The 12,479-nt window shown below is 41.9% G+C and overlaps 1 protein-coding gene across 1 annotated transcript in view; it reads right to left on the bottom strand.

The window, feature by feature from the left end:
- obscna (obscurin, cytoskeletal calmodulin and titin-interacting RhoGEF a) overlaps positions 1-12,479 on the bottom strand; it is a 41,694-nt gene that overhangs the window by 28,007 nt on the left and 1,208 nt on the right. Inside the window, exons 2-26 of the mRNA XM_046391951.1 lie at positions 12,295-12,441; positions 11,835-11,953; positions 11,469-11,735; positions 10,619-10,780; positions 10,324-10,428; positions 9,945-10,211; positions 9,477-9,746; positions 8,914-9,180; positions 8,499-8,762; positions 8,120-8,386; positions 7,705-7,974; positions 7,294-7,560; positions 6,840-7,106; positions 5,939-6,211; positions 5,585-5,848; positions 5,139-5,405; positions 4,628-4,894; positions 4,252-4,521; positions 3,503-3,769; positions 3,079-3,354; positions 2,458-2,724; positions 2,313-2,339; positions 1,380-1,646; positions 531-797; positions 160-426 (exon numbers count right to left, since the gene is read on the bottom strand). Coding sequence (XP_046247907.1) covers positions 160-426; positions 531-797; positions 1,380-1,646; positions 2,313-2,339; positions 2,458-2,724; positions 3,079-3,354; positions 3,503-3,769; positions 4,252-4,521; positions 4,628-4,894; positions 5,139-5,405; positions 5,585-5,848; positions 5,939-6,211; positions 6,840-7,106; positions 7,294-7,560; positions 7,705-7,974; positions 8,120-8,386; positions 8,499-8,762; positions 8,914-9,180; positions 9,477-9,746; positions 9,945-10,211; positions 10,324-10,428; positions 10,619-10,780; positions 11,469-11,735; positions 11,835-11,874 — 5,692 coding nt within the window. The 5' untranslated portion in view covers positions 11,875-11,953; positions 12,295-12,441. The remainder of the gene's footprint in view (positions 1-159; positions 427-530; positions 798-1,379; positions 1,647-2,312; positions 2,340-2,457; positions 2,725-3,078; positions 3,355-3,502; positions 3,770-4,251; positions 4,522-4,627; positions 4,895-5,138; positions 5,406-5,584; positions 5,849-5,938; positions 6,212-6,839; positions 7,107-7,293; positions 7,561-7,704; positions 7,975-8,119; positions 8,387-8,498; positions 8,763-8,913; positions 9,181-9,476; positions 9,747-9,944; positions 10,212-10,323; positions 10,429-10,618; positions 10,781-11,468; positions 11,736-11,834; positions 11,954-12,294; positions 12,442-12,479) is intronic.

The following is a 12,479-nucleotide window of genomic DNA, read 5'->3' as shown; positions in this document are numbered from 1 at the left end:
TACAAAAATCTGAGACTGGAAATAGTTCACTCTCGTTTTTATCTTGTTAGATCTATTACACTGATCAGGTTTACTTTGCAGAAAGTACCTGCTCTGTCTCACTGTGGTTAAGAAGTTACATCATCCCCAGCTGGATAGCATTTCTGAAGTGAGTCTTACCTCTTACTTTGATGTCAGCTGAAGTCACAACAGTGCCAACAAAACAGCTGTACTCCCCAGCATCTGTGAGAGTTAAATTTCTGATCAGCATCTCAGCCACCCTGCCTTCATGTTTCATCTGATATTTTTCTCCCTCTTTCAGTAGTTGAGCATCTTTCCTCCACTCCACTGGCACTCCTGCTTTAGAGAGCTCACAGCGCAGAGTCACACAGTCCTCCTCCACAGCTTCCTGCTTCTTCAACTTTTGCTTGAAAGTTACTGGGATCGCTGAGGAGTGATTAACCAGAGCGGTTACACAAAATACTGTATGAGATGTCCAAATTATCTAATGTCTATGTGTATGTATTTACATAATGTGTAATGGCTCTCACCTGTGATGATGACAGTGGCGGTAGTTTTTATGTCATCACAAATACAGCTGTATGTGCCACTGTCCTCAGGCTGGCTTTTTCTGATGAGAAGCTCCGGGGTAGAGCCGCTCTGCTTCATCTGGTATTTCTCCCCATTAGTCAGTACATTGGCTCCCTTCTTCCACTGCACTGGAGTGCCGGGTTTGGAGAGCTCACAGCAGAGTGTCACTCCATTGCCCTCCTGCACCTGAATATTTTTCAGTTCTTGAAGAAATTTGATGGGCCGTTCTAAAGCAGACCACAGGAGGAGGAACAACAAAATGAAATAAAAACATCTTCATGTGGAGGAATGTCTGTTTTGCTGCGTGACTGATTAGTCAATTTCACATCAACCACAGATCATCAAAGTCTGTACAACAACATTAGGTTTGAGTTCTGGTATTACTACAGCAGCACCAGATTTGTTTTTTGTCATTGCTGTTGTTTATTTGTGTTTTTTAAATAAACACAACGGGACCTCTGACTGTAGCAGTGAAATCAGAATCATCATCTACAGAAATTCAGAACATAGAAAAGGGCATCTTGGGTGGCCTTCAAGTGGAGGACTGTCGTGAAGTATCCTATGCAGTAGAGAAAACTTGATCAAGCGCCCTTTAGTGCTCTCTTTTTTTCCTCACTTTTCCCCTCAGACAAGCCAAGCGAAGCCCCTGTGCTGGGACCCAGAAGTCCACTGAAACTTACACTAACTTCACACTGTATACTATAATGGTAACTGTCAGTTTAGGATTTGGGTCTCTGTTGTTTTACTCCTTACACTCAAAAGTACTAAGGTGAAAGAATGGAATTTACTGTAGTAAATACACAATTCACCATTCACGATGACTGTAGCTTTTGTCATCTGTTCTCCACATATACAGGTATAATCTCCAGTGTCACTCAGGCTGAGGTCCGCAATCCTCATCTCCACCTGCAGGTCCTTCTTCCTCATCTGGTATTTGTCTCCATTTTTCAGCAACTCTTCTCCTCTCCTCCACTCCACTGAGGGGGCAGGTTTGTCGAGCTCACAGCGAAGAACCACACAGTTGCCCTCTGTCACCTCCTGGTTGACTAGTGGCAGCTTAAAACTTGGTGGTAAACCTGTTAATCAGGGACAATCTTACATGAATGGTAAATGACTGCATTTATATAAAGATTTTATCAACAACGGCTTACAATTTGCAGTTTATTCATCCATTCATACACATAACACACACCATCTCACTAACACACACACAAACAAATGAGCTAATGAGGACCATGTTAACCCTTACATGATCATGCAAGGAACTCTGTGTTCACTGAATAAACATCCTTGTCTTCAATATGACAAGGAACATAATAAATGTTAGGTGGAAATTGTGACAGTGATGTAAGCGACATGGCAGGTATGCTCACCATGCTCATAATGCTTTTTACTAGCTAACCATTCAGTTTAAACTGAACAGTGGAATGGATTATATAATTGATAATCCATTGTAGGCAATGTGTTAAATTTTCTATCCTTTAACACGCACCTTTTCTAGAACAAACTATTAAATATGTGATATCACTTGAAAGAAAAACACTAGAACTGATAATAAAGCTAGAGTTTAGTTAAATCACTGGGGTGTATCTAATTGCATCTCTTCCATATGAGAGTACTGCATAACAAGATGAAACAATAATCTCTCTACTAAGTTTAAGTGAAATGACATAATGGAGTTCACACAGTGCTAATATCCACTGGGTCTATTTTGTTTTTTATTTTACTATGTGAGAGCTGACCTCTTTGACGTCTGCGCTCAGGTGATTCTGTTGAATACATAAGGACAATTCGAAAAAGAAAAAAAAAACAGGAAAAAATGTGCTTAACAAAATAAAAAATCCAACATACTGCATGTGGGGGCATTTTTGCTTAAGCTTCTCCTACCTCGGACAGTGAGCTCAGCAGTTGATTGGCTGTCTTTAGTCTTGCAAGTATATTTTCCAGCATCGCTCTCATCTATGTTGTTGATGATGAGTTTAGTGAGACGTCCCTCTTGCTTCATCTCATATTTCTCTCCAGGTTTCAAAATCACCCTGCCTTTCCTCCAGTCCACTGGAGCTCCAGGTCTGGAGAGCTCGCAGCAGAACACTCCACAGTCCCCTTCCTTCACCACCAGGCCCTGGATCTCTCGTTTGAATGTCACAGGAAGTGCTGTTGTGGAGAAATTAGAAAATCCTGTATTCAGCAGTTGCTTTGATTTGCAACCTGCCATGTCTACCTTTCCTCTTCTAATGTGGTACATGTACACTTAAATTTTTCTGCTCCTACTTTCCTCAAAGCTGTAAAAAAACACACACTTTGGTAATAGTCATCAATAGTCATCAGACAGTTGAGTTATGGGCCATCCAAGGACATCACACATACATCACATATAGTAACAGCTTTTCAGACATCTTCATCAAAATGACAAGGTTATAGCCATTTAATCAGTATAGCAACTATACTGCAAAGCTAAATGGGCATAGAAAAATGTGGTTTCTCTGTTTTTGCAAGCTTTAAACCTACATTTCACTTTGACTTCAGCTGTGGTTTTCTCATCTCCTGTGATGCAGCTGTACTTCCCTGCGTCCTCTGGCTGGACGTTGAGAATGGTCACCTGAGCCGTTTTTCCCTCTTGCTTCATCTGATACTTTCCTCGAAATATCTCTTCAGACAACACCTGGCCATTTCTCTGCCACTGCACTGGGACTCCCTTCTTTGAAAGTTCACAGCGTAGAGTAACACTGTTCCCTTCTAAAGCCTCCTGGCTCTTCAGGCTCACTTTAAATGTGGCAGGAACAGCTGTTGAATCAAACACAGATACTGTATGTGTAAAGCAGGACACTGGCAAGAACAATAAGGCAGTGCTTTACAATTAGCTCAATACAAATAAAGAATAAATAAACAAAGAAGAGAGTTCCACTACACACATCTAACACATTGAACATACAGATAACTTTAACAGTGGCCTTTGTCTTCTGCTCTCTACACACACAGGTGTAGACCCCGCTGTCCTCTGGATCAGCGTCTCTGATGATCAACTCCAGGCCTGAGTCCCTCTGCTTAATCTGGTATTTCTCTCCGTTCTCCAACAGATCTCCTCCAAGCCTCCACTCCACTGGGACACCCGGTTTAGATACCTCACAATACAGCGTGATGTTGTGTCCCTCCTCCACTTGGAGGTTCTTCAGCTTTTGTTTGAAAGAGATGGGAAGTACTAAAAGGCAAGGATAAATTTAGGTCACAAGAAAGAAATCATAAATTGAATAAACAACAAGAAGCCAATCTTCTAAAGTTTAGCATCTTGCTAAATGATTGAGAGTTACAGTAGCTACCACCATATTTTCAATTGTTAAATGCTCAGCTCTGTACAAGCAGAATTACATTTTTTTATTATTATTCTGTTTGCTGCCTATCAAAAGATGTTGAGGAAACTTTATTTTTTAAATTCTACATATTTCTTTTCATTTTGTCTGCAGTCGGTGAGGATGAGGTGTGTATTTTATGTAGAGGCTATGTACGGTAATACAATTCAGTATTTTGTATTACTTTTTTGTTTTATTCAATGTCACGTACTTTTTGTGAGTAACCATCTTGTTAGTGTACAAGACACGTTACTTCATTAACTGATGTTGTCACTTGATTCACTTATTAATGTGACTTCCTACAATATAAATAGCAAAATAAATGAAATACTACCATTAACAGTGAGTGTTGCAGTGGTTTCTATGTTTCCACAGATGCACGTGTAGATATTGCTGTCCTCAGGTGTTACATCAGAGATCCTCAGTTCAATCAGCGTGTCTCTCTGCCGCATGTGATATTTCTCTCCATGCGTGATGAGTTCGTTTCCTCCCTTCCTCCACTCCACACTGTGACCAGCCTTCGACAGCTCACAGCGGAAAGCCGCAATGTTACCCTCCTCAACCAGCACGTTCCTCAACTTCTGCTTGAAGGTGACTGGGAGAGCTGAGGGGTTGTGTGTGAGATAAATAATTATTAATGATGATGAATTATTGATATTGGGCGTAAAACCTATTGCTAAAATCCATCCTATCGTTAAATCGTATCCTACCAGTGATTTTGACTGTGGCAGATGTCACCTGATCAGCACAGACACAGCTGTAGACTCCACTGTCTTCAGGCACAGGCTTCCATATCAGGAGCTCCAAGGTGGTCTCCCTTCTCTTTATCTGATACTTAACCCCATTCTTCAGCAGCTCATATCCCTTTCTCCATTCTGCTATAACCCCAGGTTTAGACAGCTCACAGCGCAATATGACATTGCTTCCCTCTTCTGCCTGCATGTTCTTTAACTGCTGTATGAATGTAATGGGGATAGCTGGAAAATGAGGTAAGACTTTTAGAAAAAATAAGCTGGGAGCAAAGTGAAAGTGGTGAAGCTGTGTACAGTAATGGTGAAAAGATTGGTTACATGGACATAAATACACTGATAATATGCCAGCTAGTCAGCAACTTGCCATAGAATAAGAAGAAAAGGAGAAAATGACTCAAAAACACTAGATTTTTGGTATAATTAGATATGGTAAAATGCACACGAATGCAAGGAAAAGCTAATGACATACCATGTACTTTGAGGCTTGCTGTAGTGCGGTGATCTCTGCACTGACAGCTATATTCTCCTGAGTCATCAGGCTTCAGGGCTTTGATGGTCAAGGAAATTATTGTCTTCCTCTGTTTTATCACATGCTTGTCTCCAGGCCTGATAATCTCAAAACCTTTTCTCCAGTGAAACGGGACCCCTGGGAGAGAGTATTCACAGGTCAGGGTCACGGTCTCCCCCTCTTTGACCTCCACAGTCTTTAAAGGTTGGGTGAACTCTGCTGGGATAGCTAAAAAAGACAGTAAAACAGAAAACATTTGTCAGCAATAAGAAGAAAAGTTAATGTTGTTACAGATTTTATATTTATTATCTCCTATAATTAATAACTTCCCCCTGGCATTTAATGATGGAATGGACAATAGGAAGAAATAGCAGTCGTGTAACAGTTAAAAAATAACGTTATCATACCTTTGACAGTTACAACAGCCCTAGTTATAACAGATCCAGCACTGCACTCATACACTCCAGCATCGCTCCGGCAGACCTCCCGAATTGTTAGCCGCGCCTCACAGTCGGAACGAACGGTAAAATATCTTGAGGAGCTCCACATCTGGCAGCCATCTTTGTACCACAGGATGTGGCATGGCTTGGAGGTCACACAAGACAAAACTAAACCACCTCCTTCAATAGCCTCACAGTCTTCCAGTGCTTTAATGATTGTGGGACGCCTCTCTATTAACATGGGCAGAGGAAGCCAAATCAGACCAGATGAAATATGATTAAAATCGCACAACAGAACTCTGTGACAGATAAAAGACTCACCCCTAACCAACAATGAGGCGTACGATCTTTTGTCCCCTGCCGCAAAAGAGATAGTGCCAGTGTCCTTGCGGGCAAGCTGCCTAAATGTGAGGGTGTGGTATCCTCCGGACAACATCTGGATCTCATTGAGCTCATTGGTGTACAGCAGAGTCTCATCCAGGTACCACTTGACCCCAACGTAGTCACTGGGACAGATTCGACACTGGAATGTGACTGTGTCACCCTCTAGACACTCAACATCCTCTAATTCATCCAGGATCAAAACCTTCTGGCCTGAGAGAAACATGGGAAAGATGGAGAAGTCAAAATTATCATTAACATCATTGGCAGCAGGTACTAGAAGCCTTAAGAAACAATGCTTTATTTTCTACTGAATACGATGCTCAATAATGAGCTGGGCTCTTTTGTCAAAGGATTTAGCTTTGCATTCATATCCACAGTAAGGATATATTAATTTGTTCACATGATGTATCTATTTCATAATATATTTCTATTGTGCTGGTATATATTGCATATCAGTTGAATAATTGAGGCCCTTTAAATTAAGACTTTGGTGGACAGTGAGAAGCCTTATTTAACATGATTATGTCCGAAGCATCAGTCAAAATAGATAATTAAAATAAAATGAAGCTTAGCTGCAGCATCCTAAATGAGAGTTACAGTAACTTTAATCATATGTCTAATTCTTAAAAGTTCAGCTCTGTCCTGTCTTAACATTTATCATTCAGTTAAAGGGAATAACATGTCCCAGTATTTCTACCACAACTGATTTTACAGTTGAGATAAAGATCTATCCTGATGTGGCCCACATACAGCATCTTTAGCCCAATGCCAGTTGAATATAATGTAAAACCGAACCACACTAATTCAATGTCCAGTGTTCCCTTCATTATGGTCTCACCCTGCACAGTCAGCTGTGCCCGGCTCTGCATGGTTCCGACGTCACATATATAAATATCTGTGTCCGATTTCTCCAGACAGTTGATGGTGAGGGACAGCACCACACCCTTCTGCCTGATGACATACTTCCTACCGGATCTCAGCTCCACCATGCCCTTCAACCAGGTCACCCACTTGGCAGGCCGCCTGGTCTCACACTCTAGAGTCACTTTACCCTTTTCCTCTCCTCGCGTGTCCCTTAACTCCTTCGCAAATGTGTGCTGGAGTTCTGAAAGGAATAATGAAGTCTAGACATTAGACACATGTAGTATTGTAATTGCTGATCCACATTGCAAAACAGGATGTACTGGTAATGCTGGAGATCAGCATAGATTGACACAACACCACAATGAAGAACAATATAATGTGTTGTAAATAGTCAACATCTAATGTTTATTTTGAAAGTGCTCACCTACCTCTGATCTCCAGCTTGGCACGTGAGGCAACACCTTCGGCTTCACAGCAGTAATCTCCGGAGTCTCTGATGGTGGTATTCTTGATCACCAATTTTGCCAGGTTCTTCTCTACACTCATCTCATATTTAGGGCTCTGCCTGATCAAATGTCCATTTTTCAGCCAACGAATGGTAACATCTGGTTTGGTGATTTCACAGCTCAGCTCTGCATCCTCACCCGGCACCACCTTCACATTCAACAGGTCCCTGAAGATGTGCACTGGCTTCTCTAAAAGAGGGGAAATGCATTCACTCATATTTCAACTTTTGCATAAATGCGTCACCCAAAAGGCATCTTCTAAAATAAAATACAGACATGAGTCTCACATGCACAAACATTGATACATTTTAATTTTATCTGAGAGGTATTCACCTTTAACAAAGAGCATGGTCCTACAGCTTAGGTCTTTAATTGTGAAGATCACGTCTCCAGCGTCAGTCAGCATAGCATCTCTAATGGTCATCTTATACTTCCGGCCATTTTTGATAACCTGGATACGGCTATTAGAGACCACTACCTGGCCATTGATGGTCCAAGAAGGCTCATCATCAAAATCATGAGAGAGGTGACAATCAAAAGTGCAGCTTTCACCTTCCAGGACAGATGTTGTCTTCAGACGCTGAATAATAGTGATGTGTAAGTCTGCACGTAAATAGAATAATAAACCAGACTCATCTTAAAAATGTTTCTAATGTCAAAAGGAAGTCAGCTTAATGAGCAGAACACTTGATTGTCAAGGTGTACCATTCTTCCAAAATAACCAAGAACCTTTTTTCCTACTACACACCATGTACAGTAACTTTAGCCTTGGTCTGGCTGGTACCCAGGTCACAGGTGTACAGTCCAGCGTCGTCCTTGCTCAGGGAATGGATGACCAATGCCATGGACTTCCCAAACTGGAGAAACTCATATTTATCATCCATGGTCAGGACCATACCATCCTTTCTCCAAACAGGAGTCACTGTCTCTTTGGAAATTTCACATTGCAGGCAGACTTCCCCTTGCTCTTCTCCTACTGCATCCTCCAGAGACCTAAGGAACACTGCTGGGCGCTCTGAAGTAAAGACCATCATTCATGATGTGCAAATTTATCATAAATGAACAAATAGAAATGTAGGTATCAGCAGAATTCCTACTCAAATAAATCAATTAACTTCCCAGCTGACCTTTGACCTTTAAGGTGGTTGTCTCAGACAGAAGACCTGCTTTGAAGGTGACTCTGCTTTCCTGTGGTCGCAGCTTCTTGATGACGAGGCTGTGCATAGTGCCCATGTGTTGGATCCTGTTGATGGCGTTGGAATAGAGGCGAACATTGTTCAAGAGCCACTCCACATTGGCGACCACATAGTTGAGCTCACATGAGAATGTAGCAATGCCATCCTCCTCAATTTCCACTGCTTCAAGGTGTTTAACTAACTTCAGTGTTCGAACTAGAACAAAAGGGGAAAATTAATTATGCCAGATCATCAACTTAAGTAGCATTAAAAGGTAGTGTCATAAAGATGAATATAATAATGAATATACATAAAGTATTATAACTTCTCCTCACACCTTAGTTTTCCTAGTCCATGTTTAGCCTACCTTCTACCTTAACATGTGCTGTGCTCTGTGAACCCCCTGCCAAGCAGCGGTACTGTCCTGCATCCATCCCTACCAAGCCATGAATGGTAAGCGCTGCCCATTTTCCTTCCCTCTTCATGCTGTGCTTGTTAGAGATCTTCAGCGCCGTACGGCCTTTAAACCACCGCACAACCCTGGGAGAGGGAGTAAACCCACAGCTCAAAGTCACAGAGCTGTTTTCCTTCGCCTCAATATCCTCCAAGTGGTGGGAAACCTGAAGGGGTCGCTCTAGAAGTGGAAAGATGTAAAGCTGCTTAATGTGACACACAGTGTTTAAAAATCCACGCACTTAACACAGAATCAATCAGAAATGCTGTCCAAACTACAGTGAGTGGGGTTCTTACTGACATTTACATTGTGACAGTGCACAATGACAACAGTACTTATTTTACGACTGCTACTTCACCTTCTACATTCTACATTGATATTTAATTTCAGTGGGGAATTTAATCCTTTTGATAGATTAAGATTAAGATAACTCTGCTTTATCCACAGTCCACTCTGATGAGGTTTAGACAACTCACCATTGACAGTAAGCTGAGCAGTAGAACGACTCTTGCCAGCCACAAAGACCACAGGGCCCGACATGGAGCTTTCTGTGGAGGTGAGACAGAGACTGTGGAGGGTTCCTTTCCTGTCGATGTTCACTGTCGCGCTGTGCTCCAGCACCTCACCATTCAGGGTCCATCGGGGGGGTCTCCCTGATTTCAGGCTGGTCTCCACTTGGAACAGCGCTGGCTCTGGTTCCATCACCTCTACTGAGCTCATTCCCCGCACTATGCTGATAGCTTGCTCTGAGTGTACAGCCACAATACACGTTAACACTACTGACACATCTTCTTAATTTTATAGTGTGCATATTAGAAACACGTGTGCAAATAAGCATTAATCATAATATATATTGGTGGCTGGAAGAACGCAAAACATACTGTGGGCCATAAACTCATTGTTGTGATTGATGCAATTATTGTGAGAGCATGCAGGCATCTCACCCTCCACTAGAAGCTGACAAGAGGTTTTGTCATCTTCTGCATCACAGGTGTAGGTGTCTTCATCTGACGAGCAGACATCATCGATGATCAACTGCCTGTAGATATCTTGGCTGATTAGTTGGTACTTCTTGCTTGGTAGAAGCTCCTTCCTGTTCTTGTACCACCTGACCTGAGCATTAGGTCGTGACACTTGGCACTCCAGAAGACCCCTGTGGTGATACATGGCTATCTTGACCCTCAGAGGACGTGCTATTTGGACTGGGAGCTCTGAAAGAGGGAGAAACAGACTGTCAGCCTTAAGTGGGACCAACCAGATGGGGTTAGACATCATTTCTCCATAAATCTGTTAAATAGTGACATAAACAGTCTGGTGCCTCACCTTTTACTGTGAGAGTTGCATAGGATGAGACCCGCTCTGCAGTGAATCTGATCTCTCCAGCATGCTCTGGCCTGACTGACTTGAAGAACAGGGTGTGAGTTCTACCTGCAATCAGATCAAAGCAAAATACACTGTATTTACCAAGTTTTCCATTATATATTTTTTTTTTCTTTTGTACATTCATACCCAGGAACTGCCCAGTACAACCAAAATGGCCACTCAAACAAATCTTCCTGACTGGAGAGTATATTCCTTAGGCTTTAAGTTTCCTTAAAAACCCATGTGGGTCTCTTACCCTGGTGTCTTATCTTGATGTTGTCCCCTGGTCGAATTCGGCAGTCATCTCTGTACCACCGGCCGTCCACATCCACCTGATTGACCTCACACAGGAAGTTCACGATTTGACGCTCCATGGTGTCAACATCCTCCAGCTCCTTCACTATTTGGATGTCTCTGGCTGGCAGAAGATAATAAAACAATAACTGTTAAAGCACATGTTGTGTTAAAGCACAACTGAATTCAAGCAACCAATTAGAACTTTATGAATCTGCTTCTTACAATTGATCTGCAACAGCCTCATAATCATTTTTTTGACTTTCTTTTTTTCAATGTAATCTTTTTGTGCAAAGACCATAAAGTCTGATTCTAATTCTTCTGATTCTAACCACTCTGCCCTGCATCATCCCAAGACTGATGAGTTTAAGTGCAGTTTGCTCATTCATAAAGCCATGTGATAAAGCTCTGATGTAGCTGTTCAGAAGTGTGAAAACATGACGAGTCTACAGCCATGTTAGCTCTGTGAAACAAAATACTAACCTCAACAAGCTAACATACAATCATAGCACTAATATGTTTATGTTTAGGAGGTATGTTTACCATCTTCATGTTAAGTATTAGTTTGCTAGTTAATATTAAGGGGAGGTGAGGCTGAGGTCAGGGTCCAGGTTCCTAAATCAATGTATTAGATAATGTGTTGTTAGATGAATGATCAATGAATCAAAACTATTACAATTCATCCTCCAGGGCCCATGAGACCTTGGTCAGGTCTTGGCATTGACCTGGAGTTGACCTTACACGTCTTGGTCACATGGACACAATTAAATAGTGTGGCCATGGAAGAAGCACTGTCTATTGTACTACCTTACCTTTAACACTGAGTCTGCTTGAGGTCTGAATGCCATTTGCCTGAAAACAGAACAGGCCTGCGTCCCCCAGAGTCACCCTTTTCAATATCAGAGAGTGTTTTTTCACATGCGTACTGATACGACAGTTAGGCTTCGACTTGAGCTGCATCCCATCTCTGGTCCACACACCCTCAATATAGGCCAGGTTGAGAATCACCTCAAAGGAGCAGCTCTCGCACTCAGACACCTCCACATCTTCCAAGCCCTTAACCACCTGCAAACGGTTCTCTGGCACACAAACACACACATACACACAGAGAGAATTAGTGATTCAGAATCTCATTGCATAAACTACTCTAAAGTTTACAACGTTGTATGAGAACTTACTTGCAGCAGCTACTATTCCTCCAGGTATATTGTCTCCCATGTCTCCTGTTCTTGTCTCAGTGTGACTGGAGAATATTGTTTGATAACTTTATACCAGAGTTATCACAGTAGGGCTACAACTACAATGTGATAAAAAAAAAAACATATATATTGGGTAATGGTCCAGCTCAGATAACTAATAATTTGTTTAATCATTATTACAAGGATGCTCAGCTATGAAACCACCAGCTTCTATCAGCTCATTCACATCTCATTCACACATACTGGCATTCAGCTACTTTCATTTACAGACATATTGTTTTGTAAATAACCTGCTGAACTGTATGCACTGTGTTTTAGTTTTGGAAAAAAAAATAGATTTCACACGTCAGACAAATTCCTCTCAGGTTAACATTGACATAAGCCATCAATTCCACAATGGCTGCACGGTCAAAGTGGATACACATGGTATCACTCTCACATGATTGATCCCTGCGACGGCATACGAGTCTTCCTCAGTCATGAAGAGCAGGATAATCTCTGTCACCTCACTTGCGTGAGCTCAGCACCACCAATATAGACTCAGCCGTAATGTCATCTCTTTGAGGCTGCAAGCACTGAACTGAAGCTTAAAAAAAACAAACAAGGCCAAATTAGAACTGCTGA

Source organism: Scatophagus argus, chromosome 6, assembly GCF_020382885.2.
Source record: "Scatophagus argus isolate fScaArg1 chromosome 6, fScaArg1.pri, whole genome shotgun sequence".
NCBI lineage: Eukaryota > Metazoa > Chordata > Actinopteri > Scatophagidae > Scatophagus > Scatophagus argus.
The sequence above is the reverse complement of the archived record's forward strand: the minus strand, read 5'-3'. Positions and strand labels throughout refer to the sequence as shown.